This window comes from Odontomachus brunneus, unplaced genomic scaffold (genome assembly GCF_010583005.1).
Source record: "Odontomachus brunneus isolate Ranch 3 - 2012 unplaced genomic scaffold, Obru_v1 Obru_scaffold_003, whole genome shotgun sequence".
NCBI classification, from domain to species: domain Eukaryota; kingdom Metazoa; phylum Arthropoda; class Insecta; order Hymenoptera; family Formicidae; genus Odontomachus; species Odontomachus brunneus.
In genome coordinates this window covers 1,357,932-1,379,527 of record NW_022639453.1, presented here as the reverse complement: position 1 = coordinate 1,379,527, position 21,596 = coordinate 1,357,932, and the positions used below count along the sequence as shown (strand labels likewise).

The 21,596-nt window shown below is 44.0% G+C and overlaps 1 protein-coding gene across 11 annotated transcripts in view; it reads right to left on the bottom strand.

Annotated features, from left to right (window-relative positions):
* The window catches only part of LOC116844446 (fasciclin-1), a 381,499-nt gene that overhangs the window by 146,821 nt on the left and 213,082 nt on the right, over positions 1 to 21,596 (bottom strand). For all 11 annotated transcript variants that reach the window (XM_032815959.1, XM_032815975.1, XM_032815965.1 and 8 more), the window contains one exon: positions 9,569 to 9,704. In XM_032815959.1, the coding sequence (XP_032671850.1) occupies positions 9,569 to 9,704 (136 nt within the window). The remainder of the gene's footprint in view (positions 1 to 9,568; positions 9,705 to 21,596) is intronic.

The window sequence follows — 21,596 nt, the reverse complement described above, 5'->3', positions numbered from 1 at the left end:
CTCTCTCTCTCTCTCTCTCTCTCTCTCTCTCTCTCTCTCTCTCTCTCTCTTTGCCCCCCGGCTGGTTAGTTTATTATAATGCAAAATACGCGAGTACGTCTGAAACAACCGACATTAGACGCGAAAGCAATTAGGAAAAGGTTTACGAGTGGCGTCGCGCAACGTCCCGCGGTGTACGTTCCTTAAAAAGATTTTAATTACAACCTATAAACGCGCCGGGCGGTCGACCGGCAGTTCCGTTTAAAGTCTCGTTTCATTATCGCGCCGGGGCTTGAATGCAACTCTTTAAGCGTCCTGGCATTTATATGACATAATTAAGATTTTTCCTGACGCGCCGCAACCGCGACAGGATCCCGTCGAGGAGAGTCCCGTCCGCTCTTCTCTTTTTCTCTTGGTCTAACCTTCCTGTTTTTCTTCTTTTCGTCGCGCGTCACCGTCCGAGTCGCAAACGACGCGTCGTCGTTCCGTTCGACGGGAAAATGGGAAGGAAAGGCAGAGATCCTCGGATTTGAAAAATTATTACGCGAGATGATTCATCCACGGTCTTATCTTAATTGGTTTAACTCAGCAGACCGGCGCCGTTGGCGGTGCCGCGGCGAGGAGAGCAGAGGAGAGCAGATTGGAATTTCTGGTGGCGCATGCACGATTATGCCGGGAGCGTACGCGCGATAAAACGTTACGGAATTAAGCGAGATTAAAATCCGTAGGATTACCAGCCGCGTCAAAGCGGGCGCTCCTCCTTTTTACCCGACCCGTGTACATTGAAATCTGTCGCGATTTTAATTCGTTGCTTTCTGTAACGAGGATATGGAGGAAAAAGGGCCAACGTAACTCGCACGTGCGCGCGCGCGCGCGCTCGTACATACGTATAAATACTATAGAACGTATAATGTGGGATATAATTATGTACGAGAGGCTTTTATCTTGCGAAACGCCAGGTGTGTCGGCAAACGTACGCGTTTGTGTAATCGCGCGCTTTCCCCTTTTCTCTCCTGCATGTGGATCAGGAAATAAAAATTAAAAATGTAAGCTCTCTTATCGCACGCGCGCGTGCGAGCGGAACCGAAAGTAAACTTCGATTCGGAGCCAACGTGATGATAAGACGAACGGATCTTCTTATGAAAAATTCGACCAGCGTGAGTGTTTGCACGCACCACCGACAGTTCACGATCATTAATCGAGAAAGAGAAGCCATGAGTTTTTCACCCGACGACCGTTCATCACCCCAACTCTCAGTCGAGTTCATGCAATCGTACACTGAGAAAAAAAATACTTCAACATTTATTTGTAGAATACAAAGCTTATTCACAGAGAACTTTATTTTGTTCACAGAAATAAATTTTATGCACTGAAAAAAGGATTTGTTTGACGAAGTCAAAAGTTGGTTAAAATAGAATCAACCAAATGTGTGATAATTACAACCAGATAATTTAATTGTTATTTTGCTTTGCTTAGTGACTAAATAAATATATTATTGAGAAAGTAAAGCGAAATAGCGGTAATTAAATTTTTTGGTTGTAATTACCAAACATTTTGATTGATCTCACTTTAACTAAATTTTTATTTCGTCAACCAATCCTTTTTTTAGTGTATCCCACAAATAAGTTTTTAAATTTTTTCTCTTGATACACAGAAAAAATTAAAGATCATTATAAAATTTCTTGTAACTGAGGAATAGATCGATACATTAATTACAATTGAATAAATAATTGCGATAACTCGAATTTTCGATTACCACTCGAAATCGCGAAAATGAATGTTTCACTCAAGCTTAAAATTGATTCTGACTCCATATATGTGAATGAGAGGATTTTACAAGTACGCTAAAGCAATTGAAATTACTATTTCACTCAAGTGTCTTTTTATTTGAGAATGGCATGCTAGAATTTTCAGCATGCCATTTCTCCCTGAGGTCACGATCCAATATGGCCGCGGCGAGTAAGGCAGGAGCCTTAAAAATTTGCTTAATGGCGTTACTGATAGTCCATTCCTACATTACCAGAAACACAGTAAAATCGACAAGAATTTATATGAAAAAAAGAAAACTCTTATAATATTCTCTCCGTGTACAATCGAACAGGCCCTTTTCCCATCAACGCGGCCTAATACAGCTTCCATTCGCCCTCGCCTCCGCTAATGCCAACAATCGTCGCACCAGTAATTTGATAAAAGCTCGATAATAAACTCGATCACGAACGGGAAACGGCGCCGCACGGTCTCACCATTTTCCCTCTCTCGCGCCGACTCGTGAATTCCGCAGTCTTGGCAAGACAAACGAAACCGCCTCTTGGCCTGTGGCTACGGGATGTGTCGCAGACCCCAAGCGGTTTGTTCCCCGGCACGTAGAGCACAGTGTAACCAACCCTGTGTTCGTCGGGCTCTCTCAAAGTCGTCGGCACACAGCCCCACTCTCGCCAGCCTCGCTATTCGCCCATACCTACCCGCGTCTACCTAGCTACCTATCTACCTACCTACCTACCTACCCACCCACCTAGGCAGCCAGACGACGTCTTTAAGTTTCGCACAAAGACCGGAGCAGTTAAGTTACCCAGAAGCCAGAGTTCGCACCGTCCTCCTTTGTCGTGCCACCCTCTGACCACCCTCCCTCCGTCGAGCGACACCCGCCGTCTACGACAACGGTGTGAGCGTCTCTCCTCGCCTCTCTCGACTCTCTCCTTCTCTCCGCGTCTTCCCACGTCCCTGACGGCGACGAAGTCTTTAACTTTCCGCGACTAAATTTACCGGCAGTCGAAATACTCGCCATTGTTCCGGCCTCGGCGTGTCACGCGGCCCCGGATGGAAGTATGAATTGTCTGGCTCGCGGCTGGCTCCGAATTGTCGCGCTGGATACCACTCGCGCACTCTCGATTGTCTGCATCCGCGAAAACGAACGGGGTGAACGTTGAATGTACTCGCGACGTGAGAATCGCGCGGAGGAGATTCGCGAAAGAGAGAGAGAGAGAGAGAGAGAGAGAGATCGTGAACGCGCAACAGCGAGCGATTATTAGTGCGATACGCGAACTTACAGGGAAAACGCGGGGGACTATCTCGCGCGACCCGCGGAACGTTAGGAATTGATTCGAAATTTGCTCCCGGCTTCTTTTCCGCGCGGCTTCAATTCTTAACGGCGCGCCGGACCCCGAGCTGCCGGGCGAATCCAACGAAATCACTCCGCCGTACGTGCGGCACGTAGAAACACCCTTTGTTGACCTCCCTCGCGAGACTTTACTTGCACCGGTGCGCCGTTTTGCAGGGCATTATCTCGCCGCAATGTAACTTTACGACGACGAGCGAACAGCGCGACCGCGAGCCGCGACTGTGGCTGACCTCCACCCCTTAACCCTTTGCCCGACCATCTACGTATAATAGAATAATACCTAGGCGTTTGTGCGCTCGTCGCTGTTGTAAGTTTCCGCAGCCGTGTCCATACACCTGTCGCTACACCCGTCTCGGGTTTATTCCCGCACGTGCACTCGCCGCCGCAAAGTCAGCCTTGTTCAAATCTTGCTCGTAACGAGACCGCCGAGGTCGCGGTCGTAACGAGGGGGCGAGAACGATTTTTCACTCTCCCGCCCGATATCCGATTCGAGATATTACCTTTTTACCTACGTGCGCGCAAAAATTCGTAATTTAACCAATTTGAAATTCAATGGAAAATAAATTTGAAGTTTAATTTTATCTTTTGCGGTCGGTGAAAATTGAAAATGCTCGTCTCGGCAAAATACACACACGGAACGGTACGTGAAAAACAAAACGAGACACAAAAATTCATACGCTATATCGGCGCGGATTGCTCCCACCATCGGAGCTATCCGATGGTGATCCGGCACGCTTACACGCAGCTCTCGGGCAGCGATAATTTGCGTTCATGCGGCGCAGTAAGAAATAAAAAGAAACTCTCGGGGGATGAGCTGCAATGATTTGCGCGAGCGTAACGCGCGCGAGTTATTTTTCATCGAGAAAAATTCTCCCCGAGCTAATCGGAGAATAAGATCCCATTACGCCCCGGGTAACCTTCTGGTGATTCGACTCGGGCTGAGAAACCGCGCGCCGAGGCGAACGAGGACGGACGAGCGAAGGAGCACGTCCTGAGCGAGCCGGGGGGGGTGGCGAAGGGGAGGATGGCCGGCTGTAGTACAGTCTAGATGGTCGGGCGCGAGGTGAAATGATAAATTAAACCGACCGCGGGTAACGCTCGGCCGCAAAACAAGGCGGGTTAAGCTGCGGAATTATGAAAGTTCCAAGACTAATTGTGAAACTTTTCGCGATGTACAAAATTGCCGCAGACTCGCGTGGGACGGTGAGAGGGGGAAAGTGAGAGAGAGAGAGAGAGAGAGAGAGAAAGTGTGAGAGAAAGAGACAGAGCAGGGTCAGTCCTCCCGTTGCAGTTCAGAGCTGAGTGCCGCGAGATGAGCGCCGCGACTTGACGAGATAAAGAGAGCTTTTCCCCAACCGCGAGGCGAGAAAGGGGACCGGCTCGGACTGAGTAAAGGGGAGATGGAGTCGTGCTTTCGATCTTTTGAGTGCACCCCGCCCGTTCGATACTCCACCGGCCGAAAGGACGGGAATGAATCGCGTTTGTCCAAAGTTACGATCGACCGAACTGCGCGCAAGTGATTCGCTATAATTCCGCCTGAGTTGATTACTGCGAGAACTTGCTTAAATCGGCTGAGTTATATAGGGCGGCTGTGCATACAAGCGTCGCGGGGGTGGCGTCCGAGATTTAAACGTCCGGAGAGCGCATGCAGATGCAATTAACGATACGTAGCGTACAGGCGCGCGAGTGTCTAAAGATATTTCATACATGTGTGTGTGTGTGTACGTTCGCGTGCACAAAGTGTACATAGAAAGAGGGAGCGTCGTGCACGATATATCACGGTGCGTAAGAATGAGCGTGTCGCGCTGCGAAGTTACTCCCTTATCCCCCGTTCATTACCTCGAGTAAATAATTTCAGTTGACGCTTTGAGCTCTAAATCGATGCAGTTTGCAGCGTTACGCGAGCATAACTATTCCTCGAGCTTTCTCGAGGGCATCGCGCGAGTCGACGTCCTTTATTTACCCCGCATCACGGCAGCAGCCGGGTGGTGCGCGGGGGTGCGCAGAAGAGTGAGGACGCGATGAGAGGAGGAGGAGAGACGGTAAAGCGCGAGGGGGGAGGATAATGTAATTCTTGACAATCTCTTTCAAGACGCGTCTCGTAAAAAGTCTTTTGCACGCGGTAATCTCGTTCGAGCTGTTTGCTCTCCAATACGTCGCCGGGCGTAGGACAAAAAAAGGACAAGGCGAAGCGTTCGAGGAACAGTCGACGAGCGGTGGAAGTAGCAACGACCCGTCGAACGTCACCGTCGACGACGCTCTTTCCTTCTCTCCTTCCCTCGTCGTCGTCGTCGTCGTCGTCTTAGCTCCCCACAGAAAAAAAAGACGCCCCGGGCCGAATAACATTGATCCAGGCCGTTCGTGTCAACGGAGTCGACGACCTTACGACCTTTGATTATTTAGTTCGGACGGTTTCCGCGGTGGTCTCCGAGGTAATTCGTCGGGGTAACTGGAGACGATATCCGCCGTGGAAAGGCGGACTTAAAGAATAAGTACGCGAGAATATACCATTGGCAACCCGAGAAGAGCCAGTTTCGACGTTCCTATGGTGACGATGGAAAACGCCAAGTTTCAGAGTTACTCTTGTACGACTCTTTGCGGTAGGTAGGTCCCCTTGCGAGGATAACGCGGCTCAGGGGAAGCTCTACCGAAAGAATTATTGCAAAGATAACATGCGGTTATTGATAGTTGGATCTTTTTTTGCGGAAAGTTCCACCGCGATTTGTCAGCTGTGCACGGAGAGAATATTGCAGTTTCTTCTTTTTCAATTTTATCGTAATAGGGTAATATGTTTTGGAACAAAGTTGAGGCATTCTGATTGGAATCTAACTTAAAAAAATGACATTCGGGAAAATATTAAGAAATCTCAATGCGAGATGATATCCAACCAATTGCTCCATGAAACTCTCGTTTTCCGGTGCAACGCTCCGTGGACGGGGAAGGGGAGGGGAGGGGAGGCCAAACGCGCGGCTTACCCGCGCAAATCGGATTAATTATTTCCCTGGCGGAGGGCAGGTTGCGGTCGAAGAGGAGAGGCCCTTTCTTATCGCGAGTTTAACGTAAGCGCCGGTGACCTACGCTTGCGGCCGTGTGTTTGCCGTCGGGTCTCCGTTCGAGAGATCGATGGCGCCACGCCACACGATGCGGCGTGGCGCGGCGCCGATGCGACTATCCGTGTGAGCGCTGCGCCATGACAGGCGGTAGCGCAAACATTGCACGCCGAAATTACACGCCGCGCGACATCGCAAACATCCACGCACGCGAGGGCGTGAAGACGAAGACGAAGATGAGGAGAACGACGAAGTAAAGCGGAATGAGCGAGCGAGGGTGTGCGCCTAACGAGGCCTGTCGCGTTTACTATGGCCTTGCTCGGGATAATAAGGATTTTGATTGAGCAAGTTGTTTGCGCCGTCCCTACTGATTAACGACGATCTCGCGATACGCCTCTTACGGCTCCAGGCGACGATGCCGTACTTGTGAGCCTCGGCTCCACGCATAGCCGTCTAAAGTACACGGACTCGATTAGAAACTTGTCCGCTGTCACCAGATCAATCCCAATTAGTTACCTTAATTCGTACAAGATGATATTATCAAGCCTTGATTATTAATAATTCTTATTACTGATAACGTTCTGATCATATCTCCAAAAGTCCCAATTTTAGCGGAATCCTCTTGTACATGGCTTTTAGAGGACTAAATATTTTGTCAGCGGCAAATGGACGATAAGGGCGGAACACCCAGTTGAAAAATCGGCGATTCCGCGAGTATTGTTCCCGAATAATTCGTACATCTCGCACGGAACCGGCGCGTCCGGGAAGATTTAATTAATTTACTAGTTTTGCGCGCATTCACCGTGCATCTTTCTCCCGCCCGCTCGCTCGCTCGCTCGCTCGCTCTCCGTATCCATTCGACAATCTCGTCGCGAGGAATTCTCATTTGACCGTTTAAAAATTCACGGAACCCGTGCAGTTAAGTACTTTCCGCGTCGACGGAATTATGCAAATGTTAAAAGGCCACCTTCCCTCCTCCGCCAGCCTCCGTGCCACGCCGCGAGTACAATTTCGCGAGAACGCGCAGAATTCACTTCAATTTCCGCCCGGCGCACAATAAAGTGCAACAGGATGCATTAACGTCGGCGGATTCTGACGCGTTGGTTCGCTGACGCCGCGCGATATTAGTCAGCTGCGCTCAATCGCAATAACGTCCTCCTGCCTCTCTTCGGCCTCCTGCCGTTGCTGCCGTCTCGTTCCATCGAGCCGCCCCATCGCGTCGCAGGCCGTCCCTTTCTATCAGGATCTACATCGATGAATACCCAACGGACGCTGCCGAATGGCGGTGAACGCGGATACACGTCGATAACGGATTGCGCGGCGAACCCGCGGCCGTTCATTCGGCTCGGCCATCGAAGAAGCCCGTGAATTACGCGGAAAGCACGGTAAACGTCCGGCGCATACCGAATGCACCTTCTAGGCCGCGTGGCTCTATAGCTCGCGGCGGATATATTACGGATGCACGCGCGTAACTATCCAGTGGAGATCAAAGGGTGAAATACCGAAACCTGACGGCGGAGCTGGTTAATGCACTCCCGCGCGAAAAACTGGCGCGAGAAGAGGAAGGGAGGCAGGAAATAATGCGGACGTGCGGCAGATAGGAAGAGGGGGAGAGGGAGAGAAGGAGAGAGATATGCACACTCTCGCGAAAATCGAATCGTCGCGAATCGCGAATTCCGTCGCGTTGGCCCGCTCCGCTTCATTCCGCCCCGGAAAACGTCGCGTCAATACACAACAGAGCGGGGAGAAACGAAGTCTTCCTGCCGATTGTCGGGCGATTTTACGCGCGTCGCCCATGCACCGTGATTCGGATTTAAATATCGCGTACATCGCGAAATGCACTCCTCTCTCTTATCGGGCTATTTTTCTTGGAAGTTTGCGCTTTATCTCCAGCTTTAGATTCCGCCGTGAAATTTGCGTGTCTCACGACGCGCCATTTTTAGGACTTTTGGCAACGACGACTTATCTTGAGGTGACTCACGTTGAATGACAAAGTCGTTACGGAGAGAACATCATAGTATTTACTTTTTTATAACTTCTCTCCAATCTTACTGTATTTCTGGTGGCGCAGGTATTCCTGCCACCAGCTTATTGACTGTCAGAAAGGTCTTTGTCTTGTAGATTTTGTCAGAAACATAGCAAATTTTTTTAATGGCACATTTCAGTTCCTAAAATATAAATAGCACATATGAAAGGAAAGGACAGTCAATTTACGCAGAATCTGTCCCTCGATAACAAGACTCTACTAGACAATAATTTTTCCAATAGAATTTTCTGTATAAACATTTCAGAGATCATATGAAAAATACATTACCACACCAGCATACCGCGTGCAATATTAACAACACGGGGGGAATTTTCGCTGAATAATATATTAAACTGTATAGCATAACCGGGATATATTTGTGCTGCAGCCAAAATTTTTATATCACAGCAATTAATTAGCAGCTTATTTCCAGCACCTTTTTAATTCAAATGCCCTTTTAATCTGATGGTAGGAAAGCTTTATGTATATACAGAGGTAGTTTTCCATACTTCCTTTTAGTGTTTCGGACATTATGAATATAACTGCACGAGAAAACATAACCTGAGTCGAAATTTTGACCCTATGTTGAACCTTGAATTCTACATCGCAATAGGAGCTAAAATAGCAAAGTAGGTTTAATTCTAATGATATAATTTACTCCTATTTTGACTCTGATGAAATTTTCGCTTTCGCTTTCTTTAGCGTCAAAGTAGGTTGTATAATAGTAGGATCTTAAGAAGCAAAGTAGGTTCAGTTGCAAAAGCTCTCTATTAAAGCTTTAGCTCCTACATGAAATATATGTATTTTATAGAAATATTTAAAAAATTTAATAAATAACGAAACAGAAACGTCAAATAGCTTACAAAATATACATTTTATTTGTTCCATATATTTTAGGTATCATCAAGGTCAAAGTAGGAGTGAATTATATCATTAGAATTAAACCTACTTTGCTGTCTTAATTCCTACTGCGGTGTAGAATTCAAGGTTCAACATAGGATCAAAATTTCGACTCGGAAATGAGTGTCAATATCGTCAAAATAGATTTCGCCTAGGTTATAGATTATCTAAGTAGGCTCAAACTATTTTTAAAAGCGTCAAAGTAGCATCAAAATGTTGACAAGGAGAGTTAAAGGTTCAAAAGAGAAGTTAATGAGTATCAATATCGTCAAAGTAGGTTTTACCTAGGCTATAAACCGTCTAAGTAGGCGCAAACTATTCTTAAGAGCGTCAAAGTAGCATCAAAATTTCGATTCGGGAATATTCTTTCAATATGCACATGTAATATTTCCCAAAAAAGTTCTCTCTCTCTGTCCTTAAAGTCGCTGTTTTCTCTCTGTACCAACACACACGCACGCACACATATTTGAGATAAAAGAGTTCATTCGTACTCACACATATGATAGAGAACCAAGTTCTTCGTGCTTCCGTTGTACTTCTGGAACGCTCGATTAGTGGGCGCAAATACGGTCACGTGGCGATACGTGAGCGTGGTATTGGCCACCTGACTGGCTTCCAGGAGCTGGTAAAACTGTAACAGAAGATCGGGACACGGAGTGGTTAGAGGGTATTCGACCCCGGTGATCTCTTTGGTGCGGTGGCGCATCACCAATTAACGGGCGCGCGTTGTACGTAAAGGAAAAAAAGGGACAAAGGAAAAAAAGGGACGAGAGAAAAAGAGAAAAGAGAAAAGCCGAAAAACGCTTACGGCATTATAACCTATGTGTGTAGGTGCGCGCACAAGCTCTCCCAACCATCCGCGGAACAAAATCAAACAATCGCTAAGCCGCGAGCTCAAAGGGTGAACGGGACTCATAGCAGGACGTTAAATTAATCATCGTTCCTGCGTGATGAGGCAGGAAGCAAGACCGGAATGCAACGGAAAGCGATCGATTCCGCCTCTTCTGATGTCGCGAGCGATTCTCTTCTTCTTGGTAGGAGAATGAACGAAAAGAAAAGAGACAAAGGAAGAGAGAGAGAGAGAGAGAGAGAGAGAGAGAGAGAGAGAGAGAGATAGAGAGAGAGAAAGAGACAGACAAATAAAAACGCGGCCGCCAACGCAGATGTCACGCCGCGAGCAATTCGCGTCAGCGAGGATTAAAGTCGCAGTTCGCGTCCGAGTTCGCGAACTCCCGACCTCCGGTTCGACGCGGGGCCGCGCTAAAGCATTTAATCCCGATGTGTCGGCTGAAATTTTCCGGTGACTTTCGTCCGAGCGAACGCGCGCCACAAAGGAACCTCGTTAGTTATCAATGCTTAATTAGCCGGTTGCAAAGTCCGATCTGCTAGCTGGTATTACGAGTCAGCCGCTCCCTCCGCTCCGCCCCGCCCCGCTCGGTGGAGCTGGTCTCTCTTTGCGTGGATTGTCAGTATCACTTGCCGGGTCGCAAAAGTGACATAGTCGCGCGAACTGAAAGTTAAAAGGCACTTGTACGAGAGTGCATTTTTATAATCTGTAGCAGTGCTACATTCTGATTGTTGAAACAATCGTGTATATCGAAAATTGACAGGAGCCGGTTGTGAATCGACTTGAGATCACACTAATTCTATTTTTATCAATCTCGCGCGCCTGCTAAAAGGCACATGAAAAAATTATTAAACGTTTCTAGTCATGCAAGAATTTAATTTTATATTATCAGCTCTATAGTATTTACAATTAGTCACGCTAGGACGTTGTAATATTTTTAACGTTTGATGTAAGAAATGGGAGTTAAACATGAAACGTAATGTGCTCTTGTATGTCTCGAGACAAAAAGCACTCTTGAAAAATGTCGCTACGTTTGCTCGAACAGACATTCCTTCGTCATAATTCGTTTATTATTGTTTGTTGCAGACGTCGGGCATTTCGATAGAACTCGGATACTCAAAAGAACGGTGAAGAGAGGAAAGGATTACAAAGATAAAAGCAGCACTTTTGTGTCCAATAACGCTGTGTGCCAATGGAGATTTGAATTCGGACCCGGTGAAGTAAAACAAAACATTCAAGTCATTAGTGAACAGACGGTGTACCGTTAAATTCAAAATGGAGTTTGCGGGATGTTGATTGTTGTGATTTCACGTCTACAGAGATTACATGCGCGCAATTGGTGGGGCGTGACTTTCTTGTCTTGCCTTCATTGTTTTGGTATGCTCGCGCGTCATAACGTTCCGAGCCGACGAGCAAAACACACGTACCGCGCCACGTGTATCGGTGCGATATTGGCAACTGCTGTCGCGCGATTAAAATATTTTGTAATCTGGTGAAATATTTAATCGGAATATCGCGTCGGCGCCGCGTTAGTTAACACGTTCTCCGATGGAATCGTGTCTACGCGAGTGTTAGTGTCAGTGCCACATGTGACTATCCGGAGTACGGCGGAGCAGCCTGTAGCAGGATGCTGGGTCGGGACGACGGGTGCAGGATGATGGTAACGACGCTTCGTGTATCTTCAGGTGAGTCATTTATTATGTAAGATGATTTGAACTCACGTTTAATAAAATCTCCGGGAATAAGGAAATACCCGAGTCGAAATTTAGGCCGATATTCGTTATCATCTAATAAATAATCATACATCTTTCATAATGATATATATAATCTTATTATTCATCAATTCATGTTTATTCTATATTAGGAATATCGATCGAAACAGATGATTAACGACTTGTGAACACGAATTTGAAATTAATTGCGCTTTCAGTCAAAGATTATGTTCAATTTGCAATTATGAATATCGATCTTCAAATTTAATGAGAATTATCGCGTAATGCTAGATTTAATTAGATATAATTATCTATAGATTAGATATAATTATCTAATAATGCTGCTTGTGCCGCAAATCCCGTCTTGTCTACGTTTGTGAAGATGGCACCACATTTTTAAAAAAATCAATTTATTATCATAGTTCTGATCGCACCCCGATGAGTTTTAGAGTTCTAGATAAAATTTAGAAATAGTTCCGGCAAAATGAAGTAAAAAACTAATTTTGAAGTTTGGAGGTGCTAAGTTCACAAAATGAGATAAAAAAAATGATAGTAACTTTTTAACGGTTGTACCAAATGAATTTTATCATTAAAATTTTTTATAGAACTCTTGTGGTACTATCTAGAACTTCAGTCGGAACGCCGGAATTATTAAAAAAAATTTTACTCTTTCAGGACTTAGAAATTTTCACGAAACCGAATCTTTGAACGACTAGAACTTCTCTCTCATTGGTTTTAGCTCAAAGATTCATGAAGATAATCGATAAAACTCATCGGGATGCTCACAGCAACGAGCATACCATTATAAGGTCACGGGAGGGCTAACTTCATCATTCTGAAAATTCAAAACGCTATAAATTATTTCTGTCAACTGTAACGTTTAGAGTTAGGAGGACAATCGATAGAATAATTTGGAGAGAAAGTAGACTATCAGAACTAGCACTAAAACACAAATAACATACAAGAAAAAATTTTGTTGGCAAAATTAAAAAAAATTAGATCATTTTTTTTCTAAGCACCTGGTGGTAACATTTTTTTTAATAATTTTTTTAATAATTCCGGCGTTCCGACTGGAGTTCTGGATAGCACCACAAGAGTTCTATAAAAAATTCTAATGATGAAATTCATTTGGTGCAACCGTTAAAAAGTTAGTCATTTTTCTGATCTCATTTTGTAAACTTAGCACCTCCAAACTTCAAAATTAGTTTTTTTATTTCATTTCACCGGAACTATTTCTAAATGTATCTAGAACTCTAGAACTCATCGGGGTGCGATCAGAACTATGATAATAAATTGATTTTTTTTTAAATGTGGTGCCATCTTCACAGATGGCACCAGACGTGTCTTGTCTATATCTGTCGATGCCTCTTTTGTTTCTACTTGATTTTATTTCTGCACGGAATCCAGATTTAAGTCTCGTGTTTATAAATAAGTGTGCAGCATTATTGGACAAATAACTCATCTTTTTTATTTACAGCTTTTTTCTTAATCGGCCCTTTTCAGGGCCGATTCTCCAACGGAAAGAAGAGGAACAAAAAGATTATGAGAAAGTAAGATGTGCCATTTTACTCGTCCATATCAAACCTATATCAAATAATTTATATTTGCTTATCTCACACACTTTGTCTGTAGCTGAGTAAGTCACGTTGCTTCATAATCGCTTATTGAAATTAAATGCAGATATATAGAATATTGAGATAATCAAATATTAAATAATTAACACTAAATCAAAATTTCGACTCGCGATCTTCCTCAATTTCATGGGAAGAAAGTAATTTGCCTTTACAATTATGAATTAGCACGTTGACTGCTGCGCCGATTTCCAAACTCTGTTCAAACATTTTCAAAACTTAACTAAAGTCCGAATAATCAAAGACACGGCAAATAAATGCAATCCACGATGTATACATCTGTCAGCTAGTTTCATTAGCTCGCTACTATCATATATCTAGTTTGTTACACATGCAGTGGGTTATATTTTATTAATAAAGCGCGATAGTATCACAAGTCCAATGACCTTCGTGACACAGTCAACGTGTTAAATTTATCTATAAATATCTACGTTTTACGATCTTCAAATGTTTTGTGCGATTGAAGGTAAGTCCAATATCCGCCTGAATTAATGAAATATTGAAGTATAAAAAAGACCAGTCAAACTGCAACTACTATTTATATACTGAGAGAAAAATGTATGATATTTGGAACTATAATGGCATAGTAAAAAGATTATAGCTAGGAATATAATTTTTATAGTAAATGTTATCATAATATTTGTAATATTTACAATATAAGTATAGTATAACTGACCCGTAAAATTTTTACCAAGAATTATAATTATTTGAAATAAAAAATATAGTAAGATAGCAAATATTGAATGGTAAGAGAAATTAACTATTTTATATAGTCAATACAATTGGAATATTTGGCAAATATAGGTACATGTAACTATATTCAAAAGGTACTTTACCATATATATAGAATAATAAGATGGTGACTATAAATCTGTGTTCATTCTACTATATCTTCATGTTTAGATGAACTGTAAATATATGTTTAAGGCCAAAACGAACTATAAAATATATAAAGATTATAGTTATTCCAACTATTTTTTTCTCTCAGTGTACACGGAAAAAAAGATTTGGTTGAATTAACGAAATATCTGGTCGAATATGAACGATCCAGAAATTCCGATTGAAATAACCTGAATTCTATTAAAGGTAACAAGATTTTTGGTCGACTTAGACAGAATTCGGGTTACTTCAATCGGAATTTCTGGATCGTTCATATTCGACCAGATACTTGGTTAATTCAACCAAACCTTTTTGTATACATGAGGATACATGTATGAGATATTTTAAAGTTACATTTTCTGTGTTCGTCGAAACGTCGAACGTCTCGCGGAATCTGATATCGCGGATGAGCTTTGAAGAATTCCCAAACTTTTTGATCAGATATATAAACTACTAAACTCATTCTCACGCGAGCCGCTTGATTATTTTATAGCGGCCGCTCTATCATTTATATCGCGGCGATCAATCCGCGGCCCCGGCGAAATTTAATTCGGCGCTCGCGATACATTTACGCGTTTGAGCGCGTCTATGCATTGGCTGCCGCTAAGCCCGCTGTCTCTGGAGCGCGCAAACGAACTTCCTCGGTGCGCTGCACAGTCGCGGAAAGTATGTCGAACGAGGGAGATGGGAGAAGGGGGGGAGGGGGGGCATGATAAAACCCCGTGCAGGCGCGCGTTGGCTCGCTTTGTCGATTTTATGACGCGTGTGGCACTCGAACAAGTTTTACCGCACAAAAGCGTCGCCGAGGCTTCCGATTCTCGTAAAACTCGGCACGGAGTATCGTAAAAACGCGATTATTTCGTCCCATTGCTTGAAACTCCCGCACCGACCGGCGGGGGCAGAGAACTATGCCGGCGCGCTCGGATATAATAAACTGCTAAAGTTCCGTACGCAGGAGGCGTACCTTGTCGGCGATTTTTCCGCCGCACGATAGTCCACCCTCTTCCCCCTCGTTGTAATATACAGGCCGAGCCTTTCGACCCTTTGCGCGGAGGTTAATGGGGTATTTTCGCATTTTATATTACCCCTTCTCTCTCCTACTTATGCGCGCGCTCACCCTCCTGCTTCTACATTCGGCGCGTCGAGCGCACTCTTCGTTCAACCTGAAACTCCCGACTTGCCCCACGACTTTCGAATATCGGCGATCGCGGTTTCGAGTTTTCACTCGACAATTAAGTCGTTGTCCACAGAGTACTGCTGAGGGCCGGAGTGGCGGAGTCCAACGCGAAACGTAGCACATAAACGGAGAGATCTATAATTTTATCGTTTCGATCCTCTCCTTTCTCTCACGCTCGATGAGGTTAACGGGACGGTATTAGCGCGGAAATGGGCACTTGGACGCGATCGAGTCGGCGGAACTTCCAGGCGCCAAATTGCGTCTGGTTTGCGAGCCGCTTGGTTCTGGACTTACGAATCGTTAAAGCCGTAAGTTTCCGTCGCGGACGGCTGTGTCGGAGGCGGGAAACTTTGTTACCATGGCCATATATGCTAATTAGTACACGGCGGGATAATTGGCGGGTTGAATTCAGAGCGAACGCGAGGTCTATTAGCTGCATCGGTCGGTCGGTCGTCGACGCCAGTAGAATATTTTTTATTAATTAGCAGAGCGAAATAATATTAAGATGTGCTCTGATTTAGATCTGTCTGTATCGATCGACGTGTCGTTCGTCTTGTCACGTCGCGGAAATTTAGGTGAATCGTGAAGTTGACGGTAGACGACCCTCGGTTTGACAATCAAGTTGCGAGGACGACGTGACGAGGGATCTCGCGCGAACGTTCGAAGAAACATTTCCGAGGAAAAACAACTCACTAGCCAGACCAATTTTTGCCGGCCAGGATTTGTTAGACAACAATTGTTCGTAAACTGACCAGGAAAATATTGGCCAGTTATTGAGCACAAATTGGGCAGTAAAAAGTGATTAGTAAATGCTAGGCAATTTTTGTCAAGTGAAAATTCGAAGAATGCTAGCCAGTCTCTTACTCAGTTATCAAGCCAGAAAATAGACAAGAGAAATCGTAAAGTAAAAACTAGATAGTTATGTCCAAAAAAATTCGAAAATCTGACCAGTTACCAGCCAGAAACTAACAAGAAAAAATGGTAATTAAAAATAGAGCTACAACTGTATCAATAATGAATGGGTTTCCACGTGAAAAAACTTTACCTTCTGCAACACTAGTTTCATGTTATTTTTATATTGCTCATTGAATAATAAAATATTATGTTTTACAATGTAAAGCCGAACGGTGAAAACTATTTGAGAGAATTCTATAAAAGGAGAAAAAATTGCCTCGGAAGCTGACTAGTTTTACTCGCCCTTACTGTTCAATTACTGACGAAGCAGGCATCGCCCAAGCTGACTAGTTTCTAGCCAGTAACCAGAATTCCTGAACAGTTACTGGTTACAAACTGGTCAATTTTCTGCTCGGGTCGCCAAGAGGGATGGCGACAAACATCGACGGGAGATCTCCCCTCGTTTCTCGCACGCTGACCGGACCGATTTTCTCGTTAGTAATAACGTCCGCGGGGCGTTCAATTTGCGAGAAATAACGGCGAAACTTAGCTGCGTGCGCGCGCGCGACGTCCTTTATCTCGCGCGCTCGGGGCTCTTATATATCCTCACAGTGCCCTCTTATCCTCGTTGCCTCCCTTTAACGAAGCTCTTGAGTAATGGAGACATGTCGTGACTCCCGGCAATTAATGCGAGTCGGCTCGTCGGGGCGAGTCGCCGTACAGCGACGGGATTGGTCGCGGGAAACGGACAAAGGGAGAAAAGGGACGACAGCCGCGCGGATAGGAAAAGCTCTCCCGGCAGCGGGTGTAATCGAGACGTCGCGCTTTGTTTTGCGTGTCGCGATCCTCGCGGATTTTTCCCGGAGAAAATTGCGAGTTTTCCTTCTCTGCGTGTATCGAAATGACGCGAACAGACATCGAATTATTTCGATACTTGACCGCTCGGTTGGAACGTTCTGGAATATTCAGAGAAGGTCTTCTATAAACGTCTCTGTTGCAACTGTCTGCATTGATAATTGTTTGAATTTTACATCGAATTTAACGCGTTTCACAATATTCCAATTTGTCTTCTATAATTATTTTATTAATTTTGCAAGAAGGTAAATATATGCGCGTTAACGAATAACACATCTGCATACTTTACATGTAAAATATGTCGCCAAATAATCTTACATTTCCATATAAATTGTGTTATTTTAACATTTGGAAATAGTGAATGTAAACTCAACACCGAATATAGTTATAATGATAATGTAAAGGATAATTATAACGTTTGATAATGTTAACGCAAGCGTCGAATAGGTTTTCCAGTTTTCGAACGTGATGCATCAAACCTTTCACGTAAAACGGAGCCTGACTCCCAATTTTCAATGTTAATATTAATCAACTCCCCTTATTATCCCATGATTTTATGCATTATTTGATTCAATTTTAAAGTTCGTTATTATTCTCCCAACATTGATAAATATTCGCTCCAACGTATTCGTTCGATTCTTATTGAATATTCGTGATGCAGTCGTGTTGTACTTGGAGAGTGCATATGGAATATGCATATGGAATAGTGAAATAAATGATATCCCCTTAATCGCGATTTAACCTCTGGAGAAGCTCACATTAAATTCTAAATTCAAAATCTAGGTGTCTTATCAAAGTCAAAATTCGGAGTAACACCTGTTAATACGGATGCAAAGCGTTCAAGATGTTTTCACCGTTTCCTGTTGCTTCTTTTGAAGCGGGCTAGAAACTGTCTCGCCTTTAGCTCGCTCCACGAGCTCCCAGCTGAGCAGAGACCGTTTGAAAAATTTGCATATGGATTCGCGAACGAGCGAGCGCGCGCGCGATTGTAGCAATATCAATTTTGCTAACGAGACCGACGAGCAGAGACGAGACGCAAAAGCGACGTTTAACGAGCGCGCCGGCACGATATTATGTATTATTAACGCGGACAAATATTCGCATTTGTAAATGCCCCGGCATTCTGCCCGTCGAACGAAAACAATCGCGTCGCATCAACGGGCTAAACAGGCGATAAACGATTCTGCCGGATATTTCTCTATCGGGGTAATCGGCTCGAAAACCCGTGGCAACGACGACACAACACCGACGGCTACGGATATTATATTAAATCGCGCACACGTCAAGATATATTGTCTATATTGCCCCTTCTTCCTTCCTCTTGCTCGCTCGTGCACCATTTTATCGCACTTAACGCGCTCTATCCATCGTGATTCGAGGATAATTTTACACGTCATTCGCCATTTACAGAACAGACGCAATCGTTTCACCTTCTGGAACTTCAATCGAGAATAGTTTATGAAGCATGTGGGTTCATCATTCGATCGTCCTTTTTCCAAGTTTAACCGTAACCCATCTGAATTGGCGTACAAAATTACATCGCCAATAAATAAGTATATATGTACAATCAAACGCGTGTATGCTATTCATCATTCACTAGATCGATAGTCACTAAAAATTCCCACCCGCCGCATCCATTTCTGGCTACGTGTTTCTCATGACTGCTGATTGATATAGCAAGCGGAAATGTGTCCACAGCCAAAGTGATATTTTGATAGCTTGACGTTTCGTGTATATCTGTAAAAAGGACTGTTTACTTCCATATGACGTGTAATAAAAATCAATTCATACAACTAATTGCAATTATGTATCTTTATAAAATTAATTGTACAATCTTATTTATCTCTCTCTACCGCTTTATTTTCTCGGTAATACATTTATTTATTCACTAAGTAAAATTAAATTCTTTGATTGTAATTATCAAACATTTTTTCGATTAATTCCATTTTACTCAAATTTTGGTTTCGTCAACCAAATCCTTTTTACAGTGCGGTGTGTATCTCGAAATATATTTGTTGTGAACACGAGTCGTATTTATCGAGTCCCGGGAACCAATACAACGTAACACAGAGAATAATTATTTCGGTATCAAAATATTTGATTCCCCGCGCCCGCGCGGGGGGAAAAATGGCATTAGCCGTCGCGAAATCCGATAATCAATCGGCACCCGATCAGATTAACGATCGTAATCGCGTTACTTGTGGCCGCGATTCGCTCGCTCGCTCGCTCGCTCGCGATTCCCGGTCTACGGGCGATATTTTTACGAGGCTTCGCGCACTCGACGTCATTTTTCACGCTTCGTCGTCCTTTACGAGCGCCGTTCTCGTTGGGGAACGTTGCGCCGCGGAGGTCAGAGGTCGTAGTCGCGCACTGCACATCGCGTATCTTCGCCACGGAGGTAGCTCGCGCACGCGCCTGCGCACGTCCCGGTAATCACATTTAATTACAATCAACGTAAAAAGAAAGAGCAGAGGAAAAAGAGAAAGAAGCCGGGACGCGCTTCGTGCGTCTTTACGAGCGCTCGCGCGTTTTAACACAGGGAGACGAGCCGAGCTGAGCCGCGAGTCAAGTCGCAACTCCGCCGTACAAGACGGGGAGAAACGAAATTTAATTAACGCAAGCATACGTCGAAAGTTTCACCATGCTCCACCGGCCTGATCCATCCCGCGGAAATGGCGGCTTAAACTTTTTACAGCTTGCGGTAATAAGGTGACATTGCTGATTCGCGCACTCGCAACTGCCATTTTGCTCGTTTGCGACTTCTCCCCGGACGAGAGGCATTATAAAACGCGTGCCATTCGTTTCTTCCTTCCTCCAGCGAGCAATAAAAAAATGTAAACTATTATCTAAAAATTGCTGCATAAATTATTGACCGCGGTGGCTGAAGAAAGATAGAGCATTCCTGGTCAGATGGATGCCAATTAGTTATCCGGTTTGTATAAAATGATGGTATCTTTTCTGATGTAACATATTATAATAACATAAAAAGATATAATCTCATCTCTAGCAGAATCCTTTTATATGTGGTTTCAACAGAGGATTCCTCTAAAAGGAAAATATTCTGAAAATATTCTGAGTTCCTATATTATTCCTTTCCATTAAAAGAGTAATAATACTCTTCCGGCAAAAGTTTTCGCTTTTGAACTAATGCCTTGCGCTTTTGAACTAGAATCCTTTGTTATTTGGATTTTAGAAGAATCTAATAGTCTTCTTGAGATTGACATATAAAAAGATTCCACTAAGGATGAGATTATATTTTTTGGGCTGCAATCAAGACCTTTAATTAATAGTAAGAATTATTAATCATTAGAGTCTTATCAATAATTAAGACTCGATAACACAACTGTGTACAAGATAACCGATTGGACCAACTTTATCAGAACCATAGTATAAATTTCTGGTCTAGGTTGTTCGAATGAATTTGCACGAAAGAGAGAGAGAGAGAAATATTTCACGAAGACACCACGCTGTTCTTTGTGTCGATACATCAAATGAGCGAGTCATCCCTTCTCTTGTTTGTATAAAATTATTCCTGAAGAAACGGCTCACGCATGAATCCCTTTTTACTCATTCGATAGACGAGTGTGCGTCACCTTCGAGCCCATTACGTTAACGCGAGGGATATATGTCCTTAGGCTTTTCACATTTTCGATCGTGAATTGTTTATCGTCGCTCTTCCATCTCCCCCTTCGGGCCCCTTTTATTGTCTCCTTTATACGCTTCAACGATTACGCCCTCGACGACTACGGGGATGTTCGTGCGAACGACTGAATTTTCATTCGGCGATGACGCGCCCTGTCGTTTATGAGTCAACGATATCGTCGCTCAGGCGAAAGCTTCACGAGTTACACACTGCGCGCTTAGAAGAGCTGCGATTAATCTGCATATTATTATGCCAGCTCGTCCGTACGAGCGCGCTTTAGTGCCTTACGAGTTAGTGTGCACCGAGTTGAAACACTTAGGAACATGCGTCCGTAAGGAGAAAACGGCGGGGTGAAATAGCTCGAAAAATTTGCGGCCGGGAATCGCGTGAGCGCGACGTCCCGGGACGCGCATCCCCCGCGAGAACCCGTCTCGATTCGCACGCAATCTGCGAATTTTCAACACTCGTTCAAGTATCTCACTTGTTCACATCGTGATACTAAAATAGGAAGTAGCATCCTGCACGGAAAAAAAGGTTTGGTTGAATTAACGAAATATCTGGTCGAATATGAACGATCCAGAAATTCCGATTGAAGTAACCCGAATTCCGTTTAAGTTAACAAGATTTTTGGTTGACTTCAATAGAATTCGTGTTACTTCAATCGGAATTTCTGGATCGTTCATATTCGACCAGATATCTGGTTAATTCAACCAAACCTTTTTTTCCGTGTGTGACTTGAGTTATTTTTTTAGCGTTAGAATATTTTCCTTTTGATATTAGAGGAATCTTCATGAAACCGTATGTAAGAGGTTTCATTAAGAATAAAATTATACATTTTTGGAAAATAAATTTGAAGAGATCTGTGTGATCTGAAGCGCTCGATCG